Here is a 27,388-nt window from a genome sequence, read left to right as displayed (position 1 = left end):
TTGGGATAAAGGGAAAGAGAAATCCCGCCTTCGCTGCACAAAAACTTGAGGCTGAATCTTTTATGGATAGCGCTGCACTTGGTAGTTTAGGACATTTACATCCTTTGGATGTAAATGGACATTTGAATTTGTGCCGCCTCAAACTCAAACATTACATATTTATTTTCAGTATGAGAGAACAAATACTGAAGGCATCATTGCAAACAAAGTAACCTGCGTTATAAGTAGAGATGTCCACATCCTCAGTACCATCAGGCAGATTTCTACATGATCATTCTTCATCCTTCCTGCCTTTGCCATTCTTCACCTCACTCCAACAATTGTTCCACGCGTGGCATAAGCAATATTCCCATCACTTGTATCACACTCTTCACATGGGGTGAAAAGCAAGAATCCTCCCACCTGTCCCAAGTCATGAATGACTAAGTGAATGTTACTCAGCCTTTTATAGGGACTAAAAATAATGAAGACAAGCAACTTAAGCAGCCCAGTCTTTCAGAGCTTGCAACCTTTAGAAGCCACTCTGTGATAAAAGACCTTTTTAAAGTGAATCAGGAATTAGATTACCAAAACGTTCACTGGAGTTGCTATGACTAATTGTGCAGCCACACTAACACATAGAAGGGAACTCAGTGCACAGAAAACCAAAGCAAATATTGAACCTTCCTTAGTACAAATCCAGAGACCCATATCCAGGAGCCTTTAATCAAAATTCCAATTAACTTCAAAGAGTTTTACTTGAGTAAAAACTGCAAGCAGAATCTTGTACAGAGGAATTACCATTTTAATTGCTACTGGTTTGATTAAACGACTTGGCTTGCAGTAGATACAGGCACTTACATTAACACTAGAAATTTATTAACGGTCATTTAGATTCTATAAAGCCTAATTCTGCTGAGGGTTTTTATTTTTTTATTTTTTTCAGAAGAGTGCAGCAAAGATTAGCACAGCTTCAAAACAGCCCAGCACATCCCAGAAGGACTGGACAGTGATAGGACAAGGGGGAATGGTTTAAAATGAGACAGGGGAGGTTTAGGTTAGATATTAGGAGGAAGTTTTTCATTCAGAGGGTGGTGATGCACTGAACAGGTTGCCCAAGGAGGTTGTGGATGCCCCATCCCTGGAGACATTCAAGGCCAGGCTGGATGTGGCTCTGGGCAGCTTGGTCTGGTGGTTGGTGACCCTGCACATAGCAGGGGGGGTTGAAACTAGATGATCATTGCGGTTCATTTCAACCCAGGCCATTCTATGATTCTATTAATGCTGCTTGACGTAGCTCCAAGAAACAACACTGCAGCAGGAGCAGGATGCCGCCGTGATTCTGCGCCATGGGAGCTGGCAGCCATGGGAGTCGTGCTGCCAATACTGTTTGCAATGTATTGCTGGCTTGAGTGGTAAACAGGCCTATTGCTCTGCTCTGCTGTGTGTTTAATTATCAGTAGATGGCACTCGTTACACTGCTTGGTCTGTTTTATACACAGGTTGTGCTTTTGGTATGCAGCCTCGTAATGCATTACTAAAATAAAGGGCAGCAAAAGGACAAAGTCAGTGCTGCACTGGCCTCTGAGTCCAGCCCAGTCAGAGCTGAGCTGGTTTGGCAAATGCAGGCTGTATGCTGAGTGTCAGCAGTTAAACTCCAGAAAAGCTACCCTATGGGAATGGGAATGCCTGTATTGATCACTGCTTTTAATGCTATAGGTTTGCTTAAAGCTTGTGGAAAGAATGCAGCTGCCCTCTGCTGCCAGTTGGCAGCCCCTCGGTTTACCCAAAGTCTCTCATCAGCCGCCAGCTAATGACGTGTTTAAAGCTGCACTTTTGTTGTGTGTGCCTTGCCTTGCTCTGATTCTCTCCCAGCTCAGGGATTTCCCAGAATCAGATGGCCAAAAAGCCAGAACCCCAGCACAAGGTGCTGTTTCGCCTTGATTCTATGAGCTGCACCTAATAACTTTCTGCTTCAGCCTTTCACCACTAGATCAGAGCGCTCAGCATTTCCCTTCCATTGTGGCCATGCCTTGAGTGCAGCTCTGAGGTGCCATCTAAATGGGATAGCAAGCACCAAACCAAGTGGTCCTCTAAACAGGGAAGATGACACCTTGGTGGGCCACTCAGCTTTCCTGCACATTGGCTTACACCTGGGTGCAACTGGAAAACATTCTTAGGCGTTTCTTCCTGGACTTCCTCAAAGAGCTCAGCTAGTTCCTAGGACAGGGTCAGTGCCAGAAGTAGCAGCTACTTTTTTTTGTCTTTGAACATGCCGCTGAAAGAGGATCTGTTGTTTTCTTATCTATTAAACTGTAGCTCAGCAGTTACAGCACACACTAGTGCTAGACATCAAGGTCCCGCCCCTTTTCCGTCTTTGGGACCATGAAATCCCATCTTTGGGGTTGTCTGTCTTGAGAGTAAGGGGCATACAATCACCTGCTGACGTTGTCCTTCTTGATGTAAGTCACATTCCGAGCTCACTGGACCAAGGAACAGGTAGCTGCTGTATGACACAGCCCAACCTCACAGCTATTTTCCTGCGCAAGAGATCCGTGTCCTGGTATTGGTCCCAATCCCTGGCTGCATGCACGTGTTGTCCAGTGACTGATTCATGCAAAATACGTAAACGGGTCCTTGTGAAGGTGCTGAAAGACCTTCCAAGATAAACACTGCTAGAGAATGGTGTTCCTTCTCCCTAGGCTGCTCTGAGTGCTGAATGCTTCTGTGTCGCAGCAGGTCTGAAGTGCACTGCTGTGGTACACAAAGTACACAGTGCTGATTGCTCCCTTCTCAGGAAGCTCTAGTAGGATTTTCAGTGCTCTGAATCCTAGGACTGAAGCATGGGTAGGCAAGGGGAAATAAATGCTTTGTCATTTTCCTTATTTGTTCACTTTTGTGGGTTTCCATAAATACATATATTTGTGATTTCAATCGAGTTTTGTTGTTTCGATGAATTTGAATTTTGTTGTTTTAAGGAAATGCACATGGACATACAAGCTTCTCATGGCAACAGCATTCCTGCAGTCCACCTGCACTGTAGAGCACCCAGTCCTCTTTTCAGAGGACATTTTACAAAAGCAGCGGACATCCCCCATTCTCACACTGGGAAGGGGCCAGAACTGTGATGCTTGCTTTCTACGAGCTCAGGCCCTCATCTGAGGGGTGCAGGGTGTGATGGGATTGGCACTTTTGCTCAGAGCTGGTCTGGGGCCAGAAGTGGGCACTGAACTGCATCTGTGCTGAGCCCCGAAGATACAGGAGGTAGGAGGTGACTTTTATCCACATTTCAGGCAAAAATTGTTACACTGTGCCCTGCCGTGCCACGCCACACCACCCAAGAGTCCTTCGTGCCACCAGGAGTGCAATTAGGGTTTGCTCTTCTTAGGTGAAGCTCTCGCTCCCTGGGCCAGCAGTAAGTTTTGCATTGTGCTGTCGTATAAAAATGAAAATAGCAGGGAGCACAGCAAGCAATCACATCTTCAACCCCTGCTGAGCATCCAGATCACCAGGCTGAAGTGATTTCTCCCTCCTAGACACTCTTTGGCCATAAACCTTCCATCCACCGTGGGTGCCCTAGCTTCCTCGGAGCCGCCAGGGTAGAGCAAAACGGGTTAACGACTTCCTTAATGGAAGGAGATCCTTCACTGGAGATGGCTGAGAGACAGAGGGAGCGCCCTGAGGAAGCCTTTGCGGCCAACGCCTGCTTTTCACGTCTCAGCAGATGCTCGTTAGGTGGCAGTGCAGGCTGGGATTTAGGGCGAGCGCAGTCTCCCGAGGCTGGGAGCAGGGCTGTGCAGGCTCTCCTCGACTCTGCTGAGTGTTTTATCGCCAAATTCTCGGGAAATCTTGAAGCCCGCGGAGTGTGAGTGCAAGGAGCGACCTGAAGATGCTGCCTCATGCCGCATCTGACCCATGGGGCCAGCGCTTGGCTCCGCTTTTGGCAGGAGACGCCTCACATTTTGAGAGTGTACCTCCTCCCCCAAACCCGGAGCCGAACCAGGGAAGGGAAAGTGACTCCATTCTCCTACAGCCGTGGGAGCCACTTTCCTCCTCACCTCTCTTCCCTTGGCATGGCCTTGGGTAAATGTTTATCCAGGTTTCCAAAGCCAGGCAGCACATAGGCAGGATCTCAGAGTGCTCCCCTCACAGCATTTAGCAGAAGAGTTTTAAGGCTCTCCCTGGGGCACTGCCAGCTAACCCAGGCCTGGTAAGAGCTCGTACCCTGGCTCTACCAAGGGAAACACCAAGGCTGCTCCTGTCCTGGCCGGGGCTGTACAACTGGGTCCTGCCCCAGCCCAGCACCTGTGCCCCCCCTCCCTCCCCCCTTCACTGTCTGAGGCCGGGAGATAAATGCCCTTGAAATCTGAAGTAACCATGATAATTTGATTTTGAACAGGAAAATGAACTGCTTTTTTTCCCCTTATCTAATTGATTAGGAATGTCAACTATTCCTTTCTGCACACCGTGCGTGCCTCTTATTTATGTAGGAAGCAGCTGGTCTGGTGATTCAGCCAAACGCTTTTTTTAACTAAAAAAAAAAAAAAGCTTGCTTTTTGAGGGGTGGGGGGAATTATCACTGTATTTCCACCACAGGATGAGAGATCAAATCCATCTCTCCACTTCTCCCTCTGCATCCTGGTACATCTCCACTCCGAAGACAAACGTAGGTGTCTGGGGAACAAAGTGTCATGACGGGACATGGGCGTCTGGTGCCCAGCTGACATCAGAAACCTCCCTGGCTTTTGTCTGGGCACATTTATGCCCTCAGCTATTTCTGCACACTGCTGGAGGCAAGGGCTGGCCAGAGAATGGCGGGAGCTTTGTGGCCGCGTGACTACTTTTTGTCATGGGCTTAAAATGGAGTGCGTGTTCCCATTTTTCTTGGTAGGCAGTTACGCTTCCCTTCTGAAATTATACAGACTTCGGATGCAGTTCAGAAAGTTTTCTTAGGAAGTGCCTGAAACTGCAACATAGTGAGATTTGTTGCTAAGGAAATCTGTCTGTGCAGCCCAGCTGATGGCTGCAGCTCTATCTGCTTGCAGAACATGGTGGGAAGATAGTTCTTGGCAAGATTTGGTCAAACAAATAATTAGAAGCACCTAAGAGATTTCAGATTGTGTGCAGGCACCGGTCATCTCACCTAGGAATTGATGCCAAGTATCCAACCAACGGAAGTATTCTGTATGATAAAGATTTAAATAATTGAAATGTGAAAGGAGAGAGCTGGAAGATTCCAAGCAAATGGGTTGGCATCTTGACTCTCCAAAGAGTTTTCAGAACTTTGTGTTGTTTGGCCATTGTTGATATCACCACCACTGCTTCCCACAGTCTGTGACACAGATCAGCTCTACAGGATTTCATCACATCTCATAGATGTGTGCCTGCCCCATAAGTAAAATGGGATCATGATAGACATTGTCACTGTTGAGAGCAGAGCTGCCCCCAAATGAGCATGAGCATGGGAACTAAAGGTGTGAATGGATCTTCCAGGTCAAAAAAGCATAGTCCCTGTGACAGGTTGCCATGGCATTGGATTGTTTTAATCATAGAATTGATAAAGTTGGAAGAGCTCTCTAAGATCAATTAGTCTAACAGTCAGCCCAACCCCACCATGCCCACTAACCACATCCCTCAGTGCCACATCGACACGGATTCTGGAACACCACCAGAGATGATGACTGCACTCACCTCTCATCCTGTTCCAATGCATCATCACCAGAATTTTTTCTTAATATTCAGCCTGAGAGTCACCTCAAAGATAATTCAGTCAAGTGGCTTGGTCTGATGTTGACGTGTGGCTGTTGTAAAGCAATGACCAGAGCAACCCCTCATGCCTCAAACCAGCACACAGAAACATCTGAGTTGTTTCTTTCTGCCCATTGAGCTTGCAGGAGCTGGCAGGAACGCTGCAATTTGTTTAACCAGCTAACCAAACAACTTCCAGCACCTGCTCCCTCTACAGAGGAGGCCAAACAACAAACATTGGGCTGAATAAACTTTCCACTGTACTCTCACCTTTAGGAGCGTGAGCTGTCAACAGCGTTGATCAGCCACCGACAGAACACAGGGGCTGAAACGGCCAAACAGGTAGTGCTGGGCTGGAGGGGATGCACATGGTGATTTGGGCTCAGTGTTTAGTTCTGACTACCACAGATTTTCTCTTCTGTTATCAGAAGAGGGCGAATTGTCAAAGGCTTGGCAGCTGATAGAAACAAGTGCTATGCCAGACGCAGGGAAAGCCCCATGCTCAAAGAAGCAAGCCTCAGTTAGATACTTAGCCTCAGCTCCTCTCTCTGATGTGCTTCACGGTCCCCACAGAACATTTTCTTTGACAACACTTCTGGAGGACGAGGCTTGCTCTGTAGTTTGAGCAATCTGTGTTTTGCTGAGGCAGTGGTTCTCATGATCAAATGTGAGCAGTGACTGCAGCTGTTCAATAAAATCAAGGTGGGAGCCAAGTTCCAGGACCTGCCACTGCCTGTTGTGAGCTGGCACATCATTCTCCTGTTCTCCCATTCTGTGCCTACTGTTTGCCAGCTGAAAGTTAGGCACCTTCCACTGAGCTGGCTGAAAACTAGGCAGTCAAACACCTGCAGCATTTGTCTCCTACTATAGACAAAGGGGAGCATTGAGCGCTGCCACATGACTCATCCCAACCCTCCAGAAATTAAGCTGAGTTGTTTAATGGAGGTGCCCATCACTGTTGACTATGGAGGGAGCTGAGACGGCTGGGTGAGAGCCAGTGTTTAGATGTCTGTTGTCAGGTGAACCCTGCTGCTGGCCCACTTTTTGTGTCCACACCACCAGACATGGATGGTTTGGGTGCATCCTAAAGGCTGGGTCCATCTCTCCCAGCAAAGTAAGAAAACAGAAATCTGGTAGTACATGTACAGCTGAAGCAATGCCATTTTGTATATAAAGACTCTGGGGGGGATGGGAGGGGACGGGGCTTAAAAGGATCAAACCCAGCATTTCTTGCACCTGATATTTAATGAAAAAAAAACAATAAACCTATGGCAAAAAGACAGAGGTGGAAATGGAGACAAAGAAAGAAGAGAGGTAGAAACGGAGATGGCTATTGATTGACACTGCCAACAAATAAGAGGCGTGGTGCCTCAGATGCTAAATATTTCAGGAAAGAAGCTAAAATAAACAAAACTGGTTTTCCTTGGATTCCTCCACAATGCAGATATCTAAACGGTGTGGGGGCCAGCAGCGCTATCGTTTGGAAGAGAAATCCCCATGAGAAAAAAGCTGAGCCCAAGCCAAGTGGAACCTGAAGACTGGAGAGCCAAGGAACTGTTTTTCCCCTTATCCCAGGCTGGAAGCCTGGCCAGAAATGTCATGAAACCATTCATTCTATGAATTATGCATATATGTTTTTTTAATTCTGTTTTATTTAACCTGGCAATAAGTCAGTGTATTCCATATGACTGCTGTGAGCCATCCATAGGAGGGCTCCTAAACTTGGGCATGGCTACATGGGGATAACTTGGGATGGCTGCGTGGTCGACCTTGGGGAGTTCCCACCCCCACAGGTCATCTCAGCCCCAATCTGCCAATGGGTGGCAGAGGCTGGGAGGGCACCGAGAGCCACCAGATGCCCTCACTCCTCCTCAGTAGCAGTGGGAGCAGGCAGGAGCAGCAGGGGGCAGAATGGCTGCCCCAGGGCCATTACCCTAAGCTCAGACCTTGCGACAAACAGGGGCGGCCCAAGAGGGCCGTGTTGCGAGAAGGAAGTATTATTTAATGTGCATTGTGTTGGGAAGCAAAAACAAGGGTCCTGGCGCCAGGCCAGGTCCCTTGGCCTCTGAGTTTTTTCTTTTTCTTTTTTTTTTTTTTTTTCCTCTTTTCTCCTGGGCAATTGTTCTAGTTAGGCCTATTCTTTTTTTTTTTTTTTTTTTAAGTTATTTTGTTTTGTTTTGTTTGCTTTGGTGTTTTTGGAGCTGACAATGCGCGGGGTGATTGCTCAGCGCACTTCCTGTGTTTTGGCACGGGGGCTGCTCAAGTGCTTTGGCAGCACTTCCCACCTGTCCCACCACTGCTGTCACCGTCACCTGCGATGCCACTGTCAACACACGGCCCACAGCGGTGTGTGGGTTACATCAGGGGGATGTGGGGCTTTCTCCTGGCCCAGTGGTGCGGGGCAGAGGGAAGCGTCGGGCAGTGGTGTGAGTCAGTGTGGAAAGGCTGCACGCATTTCTGCTGGCTGACTCACCGGCCCTGAGGAAAGAAAAAAAAAAATATGTAAAAAAAAAAAAGAAAAGAAAATTCCAGCCAGATTCTTTCGGGGAGGTAAACAAGGTCAGGCAGCACGACCAGATCCTGTTTACCTGGGACAGGACAGATTTATGGAGCCTGCACTGTAAGTGGGACATGTCCATGTGGCTGGGGCACCCACAAAGAAGCCCCCAGCCCATTTTACCTGAAGTCAGATGGCTCCAGCAGGGAGTTAAATCCCCACATTTTGGATTCTCCTGTCTGTTGTGATGCCTGACTGCAGCCCCCATGTGCTGAAGCTCTTGTGCAGCTTCCACTCCTTCTCCCCATACAGAAATCCCATCGGCCCATCAGCCCCTCCAGACGCTGACTGAGTGTTTTTTCCTGATAGTGAACTGTGTGTGAGTGGATGTTGCCTGGGCAAATATCCTGTTCTTGTGATGGGACAGAGACACAGGGTAGAGGGGGGGGCATGGGGGGTGGTGTGCCGGGATTTCACATTCCTAGCATTCCTGCTTTGGCTGGGAATGGGAGAGCTGCTGAACAGCCTGGTGCTGAGGACCAGGCACCCACCTCCATCTCATAGACTCATTAAGGTTGGAAAGATCACTAAGATCACTTGGTCCAGCTGCTAGTCCATCCCCACCATGCCCACTGACCATGTCCTCCTCAGTGCCACATCCACACGGTTCTAGAACACCTCCAGGGATGGTAACTGCACCACCTCCCTGGGCAGCCTGTGCCACTGCAGCACCACTCTTACAGAGAATAAGTGTTTCCTCATATCCAACGTGAACCTCACCTGGTGCAACTTAAGGCCATATCCTCTCATCCTATCACTGTTACCTGGGAGAAGAGGCTGACTCTCACCTTGCCACAACCTCCTTTCAGGTTGCTATAGAGAGTGATAAGGTCTCCCCTGAGCTTCTCTTCTCCAGACTGAACAACACCAGTTCCTTCAGCCACTCCCCATCACACATGTGCTCCAGACCCCTCACGGCTCTGCTGCCCTTCTCTGGACACATTCCAGTACAACAATGTCTTTCTTGTAGTGAGGGGCCAGAGGTGATCACAGTACCTGAGGTACAGCCTCACCTGAGAGCTAAGTACATGGGCACCCACAGTGCAAGCCTTGAGGTCTTCTATGCTCTCTGCTTCTCCAGGAGCCCTCCAGTCCACACAGCATGGCCCCAGACAGGAACACATAGGGCTGTAGGGACCTGCTAAGTCTCCATGTCGTGCCCTTAGCCAAGCAGCAGGGCTTGGTGCATGGATACAGCGTTCATGGGTTTCATGGAGTGAGAAATCTTTGCTCTCCTCACTACTGGGCAGCTCTTCTTGGGGCATTAGGGGTGGAATGCACCATGTCTAGGCAAGCTCTCTGATTAATTTTGTATAGTATTTAGCACTCAATAAGCATCTTCCTCTTCCCCTTCTTTCATTGACACAGTAAAACAAACAGGGCTAAAACTACATTACGTTGGTCTTCCCTCATGGTCAAAGCGAGGTGCTGGGCTCTCCCCTTCCATGCCATGCTGGGGTTTGGTGGCTTTCTCAGTGAAATGTACACATTGTACCCTGTGGGCTGTTCAAAAGGAGAAGGAGACTCCCTGGCTCCAGCCACCCATTGTACACATGTGCTGTTAGAAGGGGAAGGGACAGGCAGGAAAGGAGACATCTCTGGTCACATGCAGAAGCCAGGTTTTGAGGAATTGAAAGACTGTCATATCTGCAAGATTTCAAAAAAATATACATAATAATATCCGGGAAAGGACACCAAGCATGCTTCTGCCTTTGAGGAAGCAGAGATGTGCCCCAGTACTAGGAAGGCTCTTGAGGGAGCCCTACTGATGCTGTCAGTACCTGAGCCCTACTGATGCTACCTTATGAGACAGGTAGATCCCAGGCTCTCCAGAGCCCAGAGCATGAAGCTGTGGGTGCAGAAGGGCTCCAGCCTTGCCACAGGCCCTTGAGGTGGGAAAACCCCTCTGGGCACCCACTGTGTTCCTGAGCATTGCAGCACAGATTACTAAAGCCATTAGGTCACCAACATGAGTTGCTTCCTTTTTTGGTCAAAGTCAAGTGTCAGAATCACAGATTTCCTCTTTCCTTAGAACTGGGCTTTCTCGATACCACAAATCCTTCTTGCAAGGCTAAAATTAAATGTCTGAAAGCACATGCACAGTGTTGCAATCTCACCGCTCTGTTCGCTGTGCTGTGTAATGCATGACCAGGGGAACAAACAATAGAGGTTGGAAATAGCTGGGATGGAGATTTCCTTCAGTTGCAGAATTGTTTCCTCGACTGGTGCGTGCATAAGCCAGGTGGCAAAATGCTTGCCCCCATTGGGCTTCCTGGCAAGCACTCATCTCTGAGTGAAGGGTAGAAATGAGTAGAACAAAAAGTCCCCCAAAAGCAACTTCCACCCTACTTGAGCTTCACTTCACTCTCCTGCTCCTTTGCAAGCTCACTGTAGCTGTTTCTTGCAACTCTTCGCCCACACCCCACATTCATTTGCAGACCCATGGATAGATGGGAGCTGTTGCAGCTCTGGTAGTGGAATGTGGATGCCCGTGACTAGAGCACGCCTTCTGGTGGCTCCTTCTTGGCCACAGGCTTTGAAACTTAAGTAAATAAAGAAGCACAACAATAGGTTGCAGCTCAGCTGGTGGAACTATCCATGAAAAAGGGAAAATGCGTATCATGGGGGAAAAGTGCAGATCCTGTTCAGCTGCTCCTTTTTGTTTCATTTAATGCACTTGGAGGTGGTTGTGCTGAGAAAATCCTTTATTTGGTTACGGGGCTGTTCACAGCAGCCAAGGGAGGAGCATCATCCGTGCCAAACCCCAGTGCCAGGACTCAGCTCCAGGTTCAGCCCCGCTGGTGAGAGCTGCACCAGGTAGATGATGAGTCCATAACAAAGTTGAGGGACATTCTATTGAGATCCATCCCTCCGTTGGGAAAAACCTTATGGCAGAGGTCTCTGATCCTGTACTTTGTGGACCTCATCTGGGTTTGTGTATCCTTTGGGAGCACAGATTTGGTCTGGTCAAACCTATGCTGCCATGTCTCCGCACAGTCCCAGGGATGCTGCCCCTGTACCATGCTTCTTGGCTGCCTCGCATTTTCCAGGGCCACCTGTGCTCCCATCACCATGTGTTGTTCACAGCCCCCAAGTTTATAGGACACCAGGGAGGCCTCCTTTTCCTCCCAGCTCCCCAGCACGTTATTTCTGTTTTTCTTCTTGATTAGTGGAAAAAAAAAAATCCTAAATCCATTGCAGGGAAGGAAGGTCTTTTCTCTCTTTCTCTCTTTGGTCAATCAGTTAGATGCAATTTCCATCACGGCCATGAAACACTTTTTCCACCAAAATAACACCTCTGTAAGCTTTAAAGGTACAGGTCCCCCTGCAGCCTCCACCCGAGGGATCCATGCTGCAGTTCATGCATCATCGTGCTCTGCTCTGATCCCAGGCATGGAGGATCACAGAGTCATAGAATGGTGTGCGTTGAAAGGAACCTCAAAGATCATCCATTTCTAACCTCCTGCTGTGAGCAGGACTGCCAACCACAAAATCAGGCAATGGATCAGGTTGCCCAGGTCCCCATCTAATCTGGCCTTCAACACTTCTCCTCCTCTTTACTCTTGCAGGAGAACCCTGTGAGCTAGGCTTTTGGGGCATGGAGCTGCAGTTCAGTGATTGCATTGGCTGAAGGTCAGCACATTTGGGAACGTGGGAGTTTCCCAAGCTGCTCGGCATCCCCAAACTGACTGTGCTGCCTCTTGGCTTTTGCAGTGCCTGCAGAAAAAATCACAGCAAACATTTCGACGTTGACTGTCAAGCCACAAACCTCCTGACTCCCCACTTTTGGGTCACTGCTTAATTGTTTGCAAACAGTTCCATTGGCTGAGTTGGTAATTCCAAGGGACTGTGTTTTCCAAGTCTATTCTGCTTCCAAAACCCTGGCAGCCCACTTGGATTTTGGGGCCCAGGGATTCCTCGTTCCGCTAATCCCAGGATGAAAGCTGGAAGCAGCCGAGGCTATTTGGCTCCTTCCCGATGCCTTTTAAGAGGGGAAATTCCCAGGTCTGCAACATGTTTGCTTGGTCACAGCAGATTACAGCTCAGGGGGGACATGGCTCTGCTTGGTCACAGGCTGTGTGAAGGCGAGTTGTGAACAGCTGCACCACTTTGAGAAGAGCTTTGTGGGCTCTTTTTTCCTAAGTAGATTTTAATTCTTCATATTTTCCTCCCTCTGTGTGCCTTGCTTGGCATAGGCAGCTCCTCCACCCCCAGGACCCACTGGGTTCTTGTGCATGGACAGCATGCTGGGGCCACTATAGGATGCATCCCCTCTCCCCTCCATGTCCTGCCTTGCCTTGGTGCCCCAAGTGTCCAAACTCCCTGCCATGTGTGGATCTGGTGTCACGATGGGGGCTCCAAGTGCGGCTTCGAGATGCCACCTGCCTGGAAGGAGGGAATGCTTCTCCCAAACCTAAACCTAAAGCCTAAACCCAAACTGAAACCCAAACCCAAACTCAAACCCAAACACAAGTTCAAACCCAGACTCAAACCCAGCGAGCGGCTTTGCCAAGCCTTGCACCCACTGACTGCGCAACACTCCTTTGCTCGGGGGAACAGGAAAGGCAGCAGCCCTTCTGATGAAGGGAAGGACTGACGGCGTCTAGACGGTGTGACTAAGGGGGGACCTGGCTGAATGTTTGCACAGCTTTGAAGAGCATAAACACCGTCCCAGCTCCTTCAAAGCAGAGGAATCCGGCGCTGCGATGAAAGCACAGGGAAATTCTGGCCGTGCCTCCAAGTGGAGCTGCTAACGAGAAGGGGACCCTCTATAAGAAATCCCCAAGGCCTGACTCATTTCGGAGAAGCCCATGAGCTGGCAAAGATGCTGCGGGCAGGTGCATGCCGAGCTGCCCTTATGGGAGCAAGCAGGACTTTCCCTGCAGCGTTCGCTCTGTGCTGCAGCTTGGGTGTAAGTGTTCCGAAAATGAAACAGGAGGCGTTGGGAATCCCACTGTGCCCGACCATGAGCTGTGTGTGCCTCTGCTGTATTTCCTTCAGCTCACAAAAGAAAATGTTCTTTGAGAGGTTTGGTTTGCTTTCCTTTTTTTTTTTTGTTTGTTTGTTTGTTTGTTTGTTTACAACTTTAAATACAGTATTGAATATAAATTAATCTTACGTTAAAAAAAGCAAAAAAAAAAAATTAAAATAAAATAAAGCCTCACCATCTTTACAAACTGAAGGAAACATTTTGGAAGAGGAAAGCGAAGCGCATTAAGACTCGATGGCTAGGGGCTGACCCCATACACAACCTGAGAAGCCCCACAGTGTGGCTCTGCTCCCACCCCCAGCTCCCCCGGGGCTTTGCTGGGTGACTCCATGCATGACGCTGCCAAGTTGGAGCAGGAGTGCCAAAGTTCCACAGTGGGAATTCCCATTTAGGATGGAGATGATGAAGGGGTGCACAGCTCACTCCCTGCAGGAGCTTGAAACATCCAATGGGTAAAATCCTGATGGAGTTTGAGAGGGGAAAGAAAAAAAGATGGGAGAACTGAAGACCAATGAAGGCACGGTGCACAGGACACCCACGAAGGGGTTAAAGAGGCCAGGGGAGAATGACATGATTCTGCTTTCAGGACCACAGAGCAGGCGAGGACAGCTTGATGAAATTAAGTCATGCTTCTAAGTTTGGCTGTTGTTCATCGCCTTGCACTGCCGCTTCACCTCCTGCGAGGAAGTGGTGCTGAGTGTTGGTGGAAAGGGAGAGAAAAGAGCACCCGAGGCAGAGAGCTGCGGGCAGGGAACTGCCTGTCTTGGCCCCAAACTCGCAGGCAATGAGCAGTGCAATGCCAACCCAATAGAGCCAAGGGGGACGTGTGCCTCCAAACTGCCTGCCACTGGGAATGAAATCCATTTAAGAACATATATATATATATTTATATAGGTATGTATAAATACGCACGCACACGCACACACACGTATACATATACACACATAGACACGCGCACACATACAGAGCAAATTTAAAAAATACTCTGAGTCCAAGCCTGGAAAGTTGAGTTCTCCACCAGCATGTGCAAAGTCAGCTCCTCGGCAGGGCCGGGGCACGGGGACGGCTCTGTCGCCGGCTGCTCCTTCCCCTCGGTCGGAACACCTTCCAGTCAGCACCAGGAGCAGGAGAGGAAAAGGGAGGGAATGGCATTTGGCTTCTTTGTTTTCATTTTGCTTTGTTTTGTTTTTTTTCTTCTGTTCCCCGAGATGTCGTATATTTCAGTGGTTTTGGTTTTTCTTTTTCAAATAAAATATACACACGCACGTTAAAAATAGATCTCTGTCCAGGTAAGGTGATAAAAGTCCATATAGTGCATTTTCCATCATGGGATGCCGTCCACAGTCTGAGATATGCCTGTGTCAAATTGCAGGTCCAGTGCAAGTGCTGATCTCAGCCGGGCCCCGGCCGTACAGAAACACATGAGGAAGGAAGAAAATGCCCCTTCCTCCTTCAGTCCATTCATTTTCCTCCTCCCCCCAGTAAGGATTTGGCCCCACTCTCCTTTTCACATTTTCCATCCTGTCCACCTGAGCAGGGAGGGCATTGTCCTGTCCTTGTTGAGTGTTGGGGGGTTTGTGGTTTCATTTCTACTTTGTTCTTTTCTCATATGTATATATATATATATACATATACATATATATATATATATATAAAAAAACTGTGTTCGTCTTTTTTCTTTTTTTGGTTTTTTTTTTGTTTGTTTTGTTTTTTGTAAAACTTTAAAATGTTAATAAATGAAAGAAGGGAGAGTCTTCGGTAGGAGAAGGTCCACTGATGGAAAGGGAAGCACCATTTGCCGCCTGATTCAGTCGTTGAGGCAGACTGGCAAAGAGGAAAAGTTATCACTCCAAGGACCCCATGGGGGCAATACAGCAAATATATTAAATAAACCTGGAGGGCAAACAAAAACAGGCACAGCATTAAGATAAAGAATCATAGAATCATTAAGGTTGGAAAAGATCTCTAAGATCACCCTGTCCAACTGCCAGCCCATCCCCACCATGCCCACTGACCATGTCCTCAGTGCCACATCCACACCAGGTATTCTGGAACACCTCCAGGGATGGTGACTCCACCACCTCCTTAGACAGCCTATAACCCTCTGCCATTTCCTCCAGAAATGCTCAAGTACCAAACAGAAGAGCTCATGAGGGCTTTTGACATTCTTTATATTTCCTTCTAGATAGTTCAAGCCAGAGCTGAGCTGATCTGTCCCCAGATCCCAAGAGTCATTGTTCCCCTATCCTGAGTGAGGCATGACCCAGGCTCCTCCAAACAGCTGTGGCGGGGTAAAATTCTTCTGGTGATGAGGGAATTACTCCTGTTTACACAAGTCAGAGAGAGAAGAATCAGGCCTTGGACTGACAAAGTCCAGATCTATTGCCTGAGATTCCAGCTCTTCTTTCCCTGGTGTGACCTCTCTCAAGCACACAGGCTTCCCGCTAGGAGAGGGGTGAACCAAGTGCTTTGCTGCTTCGGAGTCTTTCTGCCAACTAAACTAATGAAATGAAAGGAAAAGGGATCCCCAGAGCAACATTAATTCTCTTCTTTCAACAGAGAATCAATAGAGAAAGGAGAACAGGAGCTGTTCCACAGAAGAGATGAATAACACAGATCCCACGGGAATTTAGGTGTGGAGAGAAGTCAAGGTTGCTGTCTGCCTTTAAGTGAGGCAAAGGGGAGGCTGAAGCCCAAGAGCCATAAAGCCATACATGGAACATGTGCACTGGGCTTTTCCCACGCTCAGGTCCTGCTGCATCCCCATGCTGAGTTGCTGCTGGTGCTGTGGGAAGGGTCCAAAGCACCAGGACAGAACCCTGACCCAGGGAAAAAAACAGCTTGCTGTCACTTGCCTTGTGCTCTCTCTCCCCTGCCAGCACTTCTATGCTATGAGGATTTCTTTCAGCACTTTCTTATTGTTGACGTGCTTGTATTTCTTGTGTTTTCTCTTCTGTGCTAGCGGCCGGCGTACCCGCTTCCTCTGGGAGATGGCGGCTGTGGTGAACGACGGCGACAAGCCTGCCAAAAAGAGAGGGGAGAGCGTACAGAGCGGGGAAGATGGATGATGCTGGAGTGTCTTTCCCCATGCACTGTCACCAAAGAGGTCTGCAGTCTCACCCAGTCGCACCTCCTGCTGTAAGCAGAGCTGCCACCCAGCAGCTCAGCTGCGCAGGGCCCCATCCAACCTGGCCTTGAACCTCCAGGGATGGGGCACCACAGCTTCTATGGGCAGCCTGTGCCACTGCCTCACCACCCAGCAGGGAGCTCATTCCTCCCTCCCCAGCTTCCCCCTGCACTACAAAGGCTGAGGTCCTTACGTCTTTGCTCACGGGGTGCTGGCCGGCTGCTCCTGGGGGGCGGCCGGGACACTGCTTCACACCGGCACTGCACATGGTCCTCCAAAGGCACAACGACTTTTTTGAATACTGGCTTCTTCTGGACAAACTCGATCTTGTTCACCTATTTCAAGAGAGATGCAGCCCAAAGATGAACACCGCTGTAGCTCCCACTCTGCAGAAATCATCAGTGTCTGTGCACTTACACACTGGCTCTCTTCCTATCAGGGCAGAAGGCAGTGGAGAGCACACAGCTTGAGACCAGGGGTGGTGTATATAGAACTAATTTTGCACACACCAGCAGGGCAGAGCTAAACTTGGATTTGACTGCTTGTTTCTCCCATTCCTAACTTGTCTCTGCTGCTGGTGGGGAGTAGAATGAGTGGCTGACCACATGCAGAAACTGTACGGCCGGGATGGCGTGCACGTGGGGGCAACCAGAATTAATCACCGCAGGATCCCGCAGGAAGGGCAAAAAGAGAACAGCCTGTGCTTGATGTGAGCAGACATAGCCTCACCAGGCCTGTCTGAATCTGTCTGCAGCTCTTTAACAACTCATGGGGCTGAAGTCCTCTGTTTCAGAGGAAGGTGGTGCTCTGGAAATTCCCTCGGACTCTCCACCAGTGCTGACTCAGGGAAGGCTCACGCTGCATCCCACCACAGCCTGGGGCTCTTCCATTCTGGGTCTGACCCCATTCAGCTTATCTGACAAGCACACAGTCCCTAAGTGCTCTGCAGCTATAAATAGTTGCCTGTGGGATTGAATTCCTTCAAACCCACTGCCCCCAGCAGCATCCCTAGGGCAGCACTGTAGCGGCCACGCTGTTTATCTTTCCTTGAAAGCCCACTCCATGTGCTTCAGACCACACGCTGCTCACTAGACAAACACTTCCAGCCAAACAATAGTGAGACCTCTGTCCTCAAAGAAACCATTTCCAGGTCACTTTTTGTGGCTGGCTTTTGACCTCTCACTTGCTTTTTCCACAAAAACAACTCCTGCACCCCCCCTGCTTTTCCCTCATTTCAGCCTGGCTTTTCTGAGAAAGGAATTTCCTGACGAACAGAGCTGCCTGAATGCAATATTTCCCAGTCAACCTCTGCCTGGGGGAGTCTCTTAGGGCTCAGGCAGGGGATTAATGCAGGATGAGTATTATTTTTAAAAGAGCTGTCTGGGAGGAAGCTGAAAGAGGATCACTGTTAGCAGAGAGAAGGACAGAGAGGTGAGCTGTCAGGTGTCTTTTTGCTTCTGGACTGGCTCAGCAGGTAACTGTGGGGCTGGCAAAGAGGAGAAGCTGCTGCAACACCTGTTGCAGCTGAGGGATGGAGCCTTGACATCACCGAGCCCTCCTCTTTCTGCATTGAAAACAGTATCCTGGTTTGTTTGATTCATCATTTGAGTTGGAAAGGACTCTTAAAGGTCATCTAGTCCAACTCCCCTGCAATGAACAGGGATGCTTACAGCTCGATCAGGGTGCTCAGAGCCCCTCCAGCCTGACCTTGGATGTTTCCAGGGACGGGACATCCACCACCTCTCTGGGCAACCTGTGCCAGTGCCTCATCCTGGTTCTTCTGCTCTAACACAGAAGATGAAGCCCTCTCAAGACATAGGAACACTGCTGCAGTGACAGTTCCCAGCTGCTGGACAGCAAAAGCACAGACATCACCATGCCAGAGACTGCAGCACTGTATGGATCATGCAGGACCACGTGACCGTAAAGAAAGCATCAGGGAACGGGCAGCTATGTGAGCCTTGCATGAGGGTTTGGGGTTTAGGGAGCTGCCTTACCTGGACGTGCCGGATGCGAATCTGCATGGGGCGGCACTGCACGTTGCGGTTGTTGCAGCAGCCGGAGCACCGCTGCACCTCCACGCAGGGCGGCCACACCACGAAGTTGGCGTTGGTGCTGTCCACCATGTCGCGGGAGATCTCAAAGACCACCGTCCGCGTCTTGCACTCGGCGAGGACAGCTGGCTCTGCTGCTGCCAGAGCATCTGTAGAGGCCGAGAGGAGAAGTGAGGATGAAAGAGGCTGTGCAACTGTTATCAACCTGCTGCAGCCATCAGTGGGGAGAGGAACAGACCCCATATGGCTTTGCCACATTCACATGCTCTTCTTTGCTCACCTGCCCACCTCCCTCCTGGAAACAGTGCCTCCACATGTACTATAATCTGTACCCCAGCACGCATATGAGGTGCAGCACTCCACACTCACCAAGGCTTCGCCTCTCTCGAGCCAGGGACACATGGTTTTGGCTGGGCTGAGTTGCATTCAGGTCCAGGCTAGAGCTGTCTTCCTCTGCAAAGGGAAGGAGAGAGATGGTAGCAGCGGGCAGAGGCAGGAGAAGAATCATAGAATCATACAACAGTAGAATCATAGAATCATGAAGGTTGGAAAGATCACTGTGATCACCTAGTCCAACCATAGGGCACTGGTGCTTTGCCCACCAAACACAGTGCAGAGGTATGGGCCAAGGCCCTGGGGTGTCGTGCATGTGTAAATCCACAGCAAAGTCACAGCTGTGACCTGGAGTGGGAGAGGAGCAGCAAAGGGGTTCAGTTTGGTCTTCTGCAACCAGGATGTTGCGGGTCCACAGCCCAGCTTAAGAATCTCTAGGCTAGAGTCAGTTTGATAGCAGAACGTGAAAGTGAAGCTAAAATGGCTGTTTTTCCCCTCTACTGCACCACGGTAAGCTGCAGGAACAGGAGGTAGTTCTGTTAAAGATGGGAGAAGAAAACAGATAGCATTCAGCCCAGCTCTGTGCAGGGCCTTCCCACCCCTCCACTTTTTCCCATAGGAAGTGCTGAATAGAGAAATGCCCATAGTCCCTACGGAGCACTCCAACATGCAGCCCCTCCTGAGCAGCGGACAATGGCTGCGCTCAGAGATAGCTCCCACCCGGCCACAGCTCTTTCCTTCTCTGGCCTGCTTTAGCAGCTGAAGGAAGCTGAATGGACGTCAGCATCAAGGGAGCAATATTCTTACAGGGAATCTGGGCCAGTGGAAGATCTCTGTTTATCAGATATGTGCTGGAGCAGACTTCCCATATCCATCACATCCCATCCCTTTTCCTCAGTGCTATCCGAGCACAGCCCTCCCAGTAGGGATGCTGCTCTCCGCTCAGTTCTGAAGCAGCTACTGAAGGATTTGGGTTATGTGCACAGAAGCTGCATACATGAGGAGGAATTGTGTCTGTTCAGCCAACATCTGTGCATGAGGGGAACTCCCTTCGGAGTGTCTGAAGAGGTGTGATCACTTCTGGGTCACCATTCATTTCATCCAGAGGCAGACACCTAGAATCTGGTGGGCCATGCTCTATAAGGACCTACAGCTCTCCAAGGGCTACAGAGGGTGTTTGGGTGACTGGCTTAAGTGGCCATGGCTAGCCAGTGGGCAGCCATAGTTAACGGAGATGACTCCCACCCAACACACCTTAGTTGTTGGGTCTATAGGAGTTTTTAAGCTCAGGAAAGAAACATCTCAGTCCACTTGGCTCCTGGAACTCCTGATCCTAGCTCTCTGTGTCCCTGTGCTCAGTGCCAGGAACCTCAAGTGAAACTGATGACTCCAAGCTCTCTAGCCTGCTGTGTACCCTTTGGCTCTCCAAGGCAGCAAGAGACTGCTCGCCGTATTTCTCAGCCTTGAAGGCAGCTGGTGGCTGCGATAGAGATGTATCTTTCCTTGGGCACCGGGAGATGACAGACCGCATGCATCTCCCCACCCCTCCATCCTGCATTTCATCCAGCGAGGGTGGGGGCTGCCTTTTGTGCAAAGGTTAAGCTGATGAGAGGAGAGGGAGGGAGAAAAATAGCAACAACTGTTGACTCGAAACAAATCTCCTATTGAAAAAGCGAGTCCCTCCCTCTTCAGGTTGTCCTTCTACACGCCGGGCCGGCACCGAAGAGGCTCGGGGCGGGGAGGGGACCAGCTTGGGACAATCAATCCGGAGGGGCTAATTTTGGAAGTTGCCCCATTGTGCGGCTGGTGGATGAGGAGGAGGGAACGGGCGAGGGCAGGGAGCGGCCGTGGCGGTGGTGGGGAGCCTCGTCGCCTCTTTCTAAGGCAAACAATAGCAGAACGCAGCTGGTGCCCTCCCCCTCGCGTTCCCCCCCCTGCCCCTCCAGGGCCGTTTTGAAAGGCAGCGGGAATGCTTTTGAGACTGCGCCAGTGGTTGGACTGGCATAGGAAACAAAAGCAGGAAATTCTGTTCCCCCGTAGATAGTGTCTCGGCAAGGATTACAAAGCTCCAAACAGACAAAACACGAGAAAGAAGGCGAGCTGGGGGGGCCGGGGGACGACAGGCGGGAGCACGGTTAGAATAGAAAGGAATTTGCTCTGAAGAGACCGTTTATAAATAAATTCCTGGGCCAGCCCAGCCGCCGTGGCGCGTGCTCCAATTCCCACACGTGCCGACCCCTGTGCGCTCCATCGCTGTGCGCCAAGTGACCCCGTGGCACTGCAGCCCCCGGAGCTCTTATCTGGGGGCAGGAGGTGAGGCAGGGCTACCCCGGCCAGCTTGATTTCGCCCCCGAGCACGTGGCTTCTCTCGCAAGCTCAAGCGGGGAATCGTTCAGCCCTCTTTCTCCTGCTTCCACCTCGCCTTCCTCCACCTCCTAACTTGACCCTTGGCCAGCGCGAGCCCTGCTGCCTGTGCGTCTTGCAAGGTGAGAAGTGCTGGTCCCTGCTCCAAGTACTCCCCTTACCCATCCCCTACCATTTTTGTAGACCTGGCAGGTTTGGAGATCCACAGAAGCATCTACTTGTCTAACTCCCGTAGGTTCAGGGGGATTGGGTATGTAAATGCCCAGAGCTCAACCCCTGAGTGGTTAAGGAATTACAGAATCGTGGAATCACAGAATCACAGAACGGCTTGGATTGGAAGGGACCTCAGAGATCATCGAGTTCCGACCCCAACATGGGCGTGCTCCTGGTTGCTGCATTGATAGTGGGGTATGAGGGAGTGCGCCTGCTGGAAGATGGATTGCTCCCTCCCTTCTCCCGAAAAAGCAAAGGAACGAGAGAGGAGTGTTTGGTGAAGAGGAGATTTACCTACGGAGTCTATCCGCAGGGCACGCTGGAGGTCACTGATGGAGCGCACGGAGCTGCCACCCAAAATCTCATAGATATCTTCAGGTATGGGGTCCCCCTGCCAGATGACAAGAAAAAAAAAAAAAAGAAGGAAAATGAGCATTAGAGGGGTGATGTGCAAATGCTGCATCATGGAGTGTGGGGAATCAAAGGAGCGCGGGGGAAAGCTCAGCAGAACCAGTGAAATAGTGAGAAAGACACAGCCTCATGAAAGTATGAACCTGAAACCACTACCAAAGTGGTTGGTAGGCCCTAAAAAATGCAAGGAAATGCCACAGCTCTGCAGTGAAGTCCTCAGCATGACAAAAGCAGTCAACAATGCTTCCTCCTCCGGTACCGTATGACTTCTCCAGGTGGCCCCTCATTCCTGCTGCCTGCAGTACAGGCATTTTAACAGACTTCCCTTACGCTATCAGATAAAACCTTCCCAATATTTCCCTCCGTTATGAAACTCCCTCGCAGGCTTTGTGAGATTACCGGGTGTATGTGCGTGTGCATGCGCGTGTTTTCAAACCACAGCGGCCCAATTATATCCACCATTTGCATACTCTTAAAAAACAGAGCTTTGGGGTGGAGAGGCAGATGGACCTTTGCAGCTGAGCTCGCAGCTCGAGTGCAACTGCAAACAGTGCTGGGAGGACAACAAGGGTGGGCAGAAGGGCTGGTTTGGGACGTCACCAGGCGCTGGTGCCAACAACCTGAAGTCACCAGGTCTGTAGACATCGGATGATAAACCTGCAGGCAGGTGCAACACTATCAATCTCTTGGGAATCTTACGCAACCTTAAATGGGTCCCGTTGGCAGCACACAAGGCAACAACAAAGGAGTGGTGTGGGAAAGCAAGCACTGATTGAAGCATACTTCCGAAAGAGGAGAAAAAGAGAGGAGGAAAGTGCTGGCCGGAGTGTTTGCTTAGCTCCTAGCTTTCTCCATTCAGGGCTACTCATGTGGAAAAGAAGTTCTTTCAGCGGGGTGCTGGATGCCTCTGGAGGCACAGCCCCGCACTGTGCCCTGTAACTGAGAGCAGAGCTTGGCTCGTGCGCCTGCGAAGCATCAGGATTTTCATGTGGGCTTTTATGGGCGGTCAGTGGCATGTGTGTGGTCCCTCCGGTGTAGTGCTGCTCCTTCCCTGCATGGGTTCAGGGCGGAACGTTTCTTTTCTTCCTGGGGAAAAGCAGCAGGTGGGTGGCACAATCCCAAACACATGGATCCTCTGGCCACCCACCCATCGCCTCTACTGATGGGGCAGTGGGAGTGCTCCCATCCCAGTGAGCGGGTACTTCATATGGTGACAAACGTGGTGGCTGAATGCTGAGACAGAAACCTCCTGGGACAGATGTTAGGTGCACAGCTGGACCCACTAGTCAGAGCCCCCTGAGCCCTGCAAGCATGGGGCAACACAAGCAGGGGTGGTGCAGGGTGACCCCCTCAAGCCTCTGTGCCCCTCTCTGTCCCTGTCACATCTCACAGCAGGTCTGGATGCAGATTTCAGAGCCCCAGGCATCACTTCTTCAGCCTCAGTGATGGATGCACAGCAAGGGAGTGACTCACATCATTCAGGGATCACTGAATCGCTGCGCAATGAAGATGCCTTCTGACAACCCCGTGGTGTGAGGACGAGCAGGACCAGCAGCCCAGCAATGAGAGCTCTGGGGCACCTCCCCAACCTGCGCCATGCATGGTGCAAAGCAGTCATTTGCAATTCTCAGCACCAGGTGGTGAAATGCTTTTTAGTGCTTGCACCTGTCAGCTGAGAGCATTTGTGCATGAACACTGCTGTGCACTGATGCCCCTGCTCCCTCCTGATACTTAATATGTGTAGGAAATGGGACTTTTATTTTAGACTCCACCACCCGCTGGGGGAGAGCATTGGTAGGTGTGACAAGGTTGGGTGTCACCTTGCTGCTGGCTCCTGAACCCAACCAAGGGCTGCACACCTAGGGATACCTGGTGTGGAGGTTTTAGGGTCCAGCACCACCTGATCCCATGGGGTTGAGAGGTGGGGAGCAGTGAAAGAGGAGGGATCTCCAGCAGCACAGCCCAAGCAGCTGGTGCTTTTCCTGCTTAACAGCTCCTCGGAGTTATTTGCCTAACACAGGTTAACAATCTCCTTTTTTTAACTGCGCGGCAGATCAAAGAAGACTTTTGTCTCAATGGACTCCTGGCTGGCTGTCAAATGCCCCAAGGCCTGGCCCCATATTCCTGCATGGCCGCTGAATTCCTAGAAGAAAGCAAGTTTGTTTTTCCCTCCCTCCCTCCCTCTGCCCCCAGTGCCTGGCTCTTCCCCGAACTACACCCGCAGGGACGTCCCCTCCCCTTCTCCCAGTGCCATGCACGTCCTACAGCAGAGCCACGTGCAGGTTGTGGGTGCAAGGACAGGACCTCCTCCTAGATCTCAGCAGCTGGGGTTGCTATGAACCCGCATGCACTCAGCCACAAGCTGCCTCTGTCCTATGACACTGTAAAATTAGCCTTGCCCCCAGCCCCATCACTTCTGGAGCTTTCTGCCAGCGTAGGATTTTGAGCACTGGGGATGCTGAAAGGTTCCATGTTCAGGCAAGAGCTGCTGAGTCCTTCCTGGTGGTGCAGCATCTCTACGGCTAGCAGAGGTGGTATGGAGGAGAGACTGCAACAGGGAGGGAAGAGAGACCCTCCAAGCCTGGAGAAAGAAGCTGAGGACATGCTCCAGCTCTCTTTCTGGGCACTGTTTCTATATACCCATGTGCTGGTCTCAGGCAGGGGAACACCCAGCTATCTGCTCCTCTGCCCAGCAAAGGAAACTTTCTGAGAATTTCCATGCTGGCTATGCCAGGGGTCATGGCAGGAGGGGACAACCCTCCTTGCAAGAACCACTTCCATGTGGGATGCTGCCATGGCGCAAAGCACGGGTCCCGGCTCCATCCACCAGCTTACCCCTGGCGTGCCATCCATCCATCCATCCATCCATCCATCCATCCATCCATCACTGGCTGCATTAGCTTTCAGTGTCCTTGTCACTCCCTAATGCTTGGGATGAGCCCTGATGCCTCCCAACAGGAAGAGGCACGGCAGAACCCAAGCTACCTTGCTGAATGCTCAGCCGCACCCCATTCCTTGGGAATTCCAGAAAGCCCTGCCAACAGGGCTTCACCCAGGCAAAGCCACGCCTGGCTCAGCCCATCTCCATAAATGTTGTAAGGCAGCTATTGCAGCCCGTGGGGCAAATGCAAATCAGTTTGCATCCTCACTTTCCAACTGGCAAATATTTTCCCGCTGGGGCGCGTGCTCCTGCTCCCTCCCTCTGAAGGGGCTCCAGGGCCCTCCAGCTCCCAGTGGGTGTGATGGAAAAGGGGGAGAGACTGGGGAGACCCTATCTCAGTCTCAGCTGCACTGTCCCTGGCAGGGCTGAGTGGGGGTGCAAGCCACCTCCGGAGGATGCCGGCTGTTTGCAGCCTGGTAGGAGTCATGCTGTGCTCCTGATGCGGAGGTGACATGCCACCTTTGAAGCAGATGTTGGGACTGATTGGGCTCTGGCACAGACTGTCCAGGGAGGTGGTGGAGTTACTGTCACTGGAGGGGTTCCAGAACCGTGTGGATGTGGCACTGATGGTCAGTGGGCATGGTGGGGATGGGCTGGCGGTTGGACTAGGTGATTTTAGAGGTCTTTTCCAACGTTAATGATTCTGTGATTCTGCCTGCTCATGCGGAAGCCTTCTCAGTTCTCCAGTCATAAAATGATAAATGTCACTATTCCTCCTAAGAAACCCAGAGGAGAACCAGAATTGCCAAGCTCTAACCCTGCATATCAGCAGGGCCCTGGGATTGGGCACATCTGCCCTACCCCAGCACCAACCAGAGCTGATGTTTGGTATTGCATAGGAGAGCAAAATCTGAGCCACTCACAGAGGAAATGTCATCTTCTGCCAAAAACAAACTTAACCACTGGGCAGCCCGCAGCTCTAGCTGCTTCCCTTTGTGGCTTGGGCAAAACGGGCCTCTGGGGTGGTGATGCCATGATCTGGTCCCTTCCCTGCCACCCATGAATGGGACTGCCTGAAAATGGAGAAGGAAGAGGCAGACATGATGCAAAGGGAGGAAAGTTGGGGTGGAAGATTGAGCTGAGCTGCTCATTGACACATGGCTTGGTTGTCTAGGGCTGCAGTGGGAACTGGGCACTGCATCTTTTTGATCCCCTCAGTCATAGAATTATTTAGATTGGAAAAGATTTCTAAGATCACCTAGTCCAGCTGCCAGCCCATCCCCACCATGCCCACTGACCACATCCCTCAGTGCCACATCCACACAGCTCTGGAACACCTCTAGGGACAGTGACTCCACCACCTCCCTGGGCAGCCTGTGCCACTGCAGCACCAAAATCCTACATGAGACCGAAGGACACAACATATCTTGGGGTCCCAGGACTCCAGGTGCCAGGATACCCACAAGGGCAGCCCCTTCCCAACCCCAGCCCCGACCCATATTCCTGAGGAACTGGGGCAAAACACCCCACAGCCCTCACACCCTGCAGGCACAGCCCTCCCCCATCTGTGGCAGCACGACCGAGATCCCCTCCCCACCTCCCCCTATTCTCCCCTGAGCTCTCCTCTATGGGACTCACCTCCAGGCGGGCCAGGGGCAGGGACAGGATGACGGCGAAGACCACGCCGAAATTCATGCCGGCTTCAGGCCCCGCCGGCTGCGGGCACATGGACGGAGAGCCCTGGGGGGGAAGCACTGGCAGCCGGCCTCAGGCAGCAAGCAGGCTGCCGGTCCCCATCGCCTCAGCACCGGGGGGTGCGGGGAGCAGGGCTGAGGGGCTCTGCTATCTCATAGGGTGGGTGGGGAGAAGCTCCTCTGAGCACCGGGCATCCAACTATGTGTTCCAATGAGTGGCTCCTTAGCAGGTAGTCCGTGTGCTATTTTCCCTCTTGGTCTTCTTGCTTTCTTAAATGCATGCGCATTGAAAAAGAAGAGCTTCTAGGAACAGGCAGCAGTGTTCTTGGGAAAAAAAAATGTATTAAAATAAAAACAACTTTTCCTAAGTTTGGTGCAAAATCCAAAAATAGAGTCTTCCTCAGCGTCTCCTTTTTGTTTTAAAATGCTCTTTTTCTTTCTTCCTGTTCCTTCAGATGTTCCTGCACATTGGATCTTCCCCTTTAGATCAGATCTTCCCCTTTAGATCAGACCTGCCCATTTAGATCGGATCTTCCCCTTTAGATAGGATCCCCACGCCGGGCGCTGGCTTCTGGTGCCGTCCCTTTCCCGACACCGGCAATTGGTTTTGCTTTGGTTTGGAGACAGGTGAGGGCAATCAGAGGGGTTTTATTGCTCCGGATTGTGTGTGCAAGCCTCGATGAGCCTCAGAGCCGGCCACCTCCTGCACCCTGCTGAGGGAAAAGCGAAAAAGTGAAATGCAATGGGAGCAGAGCGAGCTGGTGGGGCTTTATTGCAGCGGCGAGCTGGGAGAGACTGAACTGGCACCCGGGGCTGCAGCTTTTATAAAGGAGAGATGGGTGGAGCATAACTTGCCATCCTCCTCTTCGCCGAGTATCAAGTGAAAAATCTAGCTGCTGCTGGCTGACAAAATAAAAGTGTGTTCATTGGAATGATTAATTAATTAAAAATGACTAACTCTATGATACCCCCTTTAACGTGGCTTGGAGGAACGGGGACGGCAATTCCTTCCTCCTCAGGCAGAGATAAGCAAAGCA

The 27,388-nt window shown here is 50.8% G+C and overlaps 1 protein-coding gene across 1 annotated transcript; it reads right to left on the bottom strand.

Moving 5' to 3' along the window:
• Positions 1 to 14,137: 14,137 nt before the first annotated feature.
• Positions 14,138 to 27,182, bottom strand: PDGFB (platelet derived growth factor subunit B). Its single transcript, XM_010710865.4, has 7 exons — positions 26,296 to 27,182; positions 21,660 to 21,756; positions 18,825 to 18,908; positions 18,399 to 18,604; positions 16,595 to 16,736; positions 16,130 to 16,295; positions 14,138 to 15,167 (listed from the first exon to the last, which is right to left on the bottom strand). The coding sequence occupies exons 1-6, from the start codon at positions 26,383 to 26,385 to the stop codon at positions 16,159 to 16,161; spliced, it is 756 nt and encodes a 251-aa protein (XP_010709167.1). The 5' UTR covers positions 26,386 to 27,182; the 3' UTR covers positions 14,138 to 15,167; positions 16,130 to 16,158.
• Positions 27,183 to 27,388: the final 206 nt, after the last annotated feature.

This window comes from Meleagris gallopavo, chromosome 1 (genome assembly GCF_905368555.1).
Source record: "Meleagris gallopavo chromosome 1, MGAL_WU_HG_1.1, whole genome shotgun sequence".
Lineage (NCBI taxonomy): Eukaryota > Metazoa > Chordata > Aves > Galliformes > Phasianidae > Meleagris > Meleagris gallopavo.
This window is presented reverse-complemented; position numbering and strand designations above follow the sequence as displayed.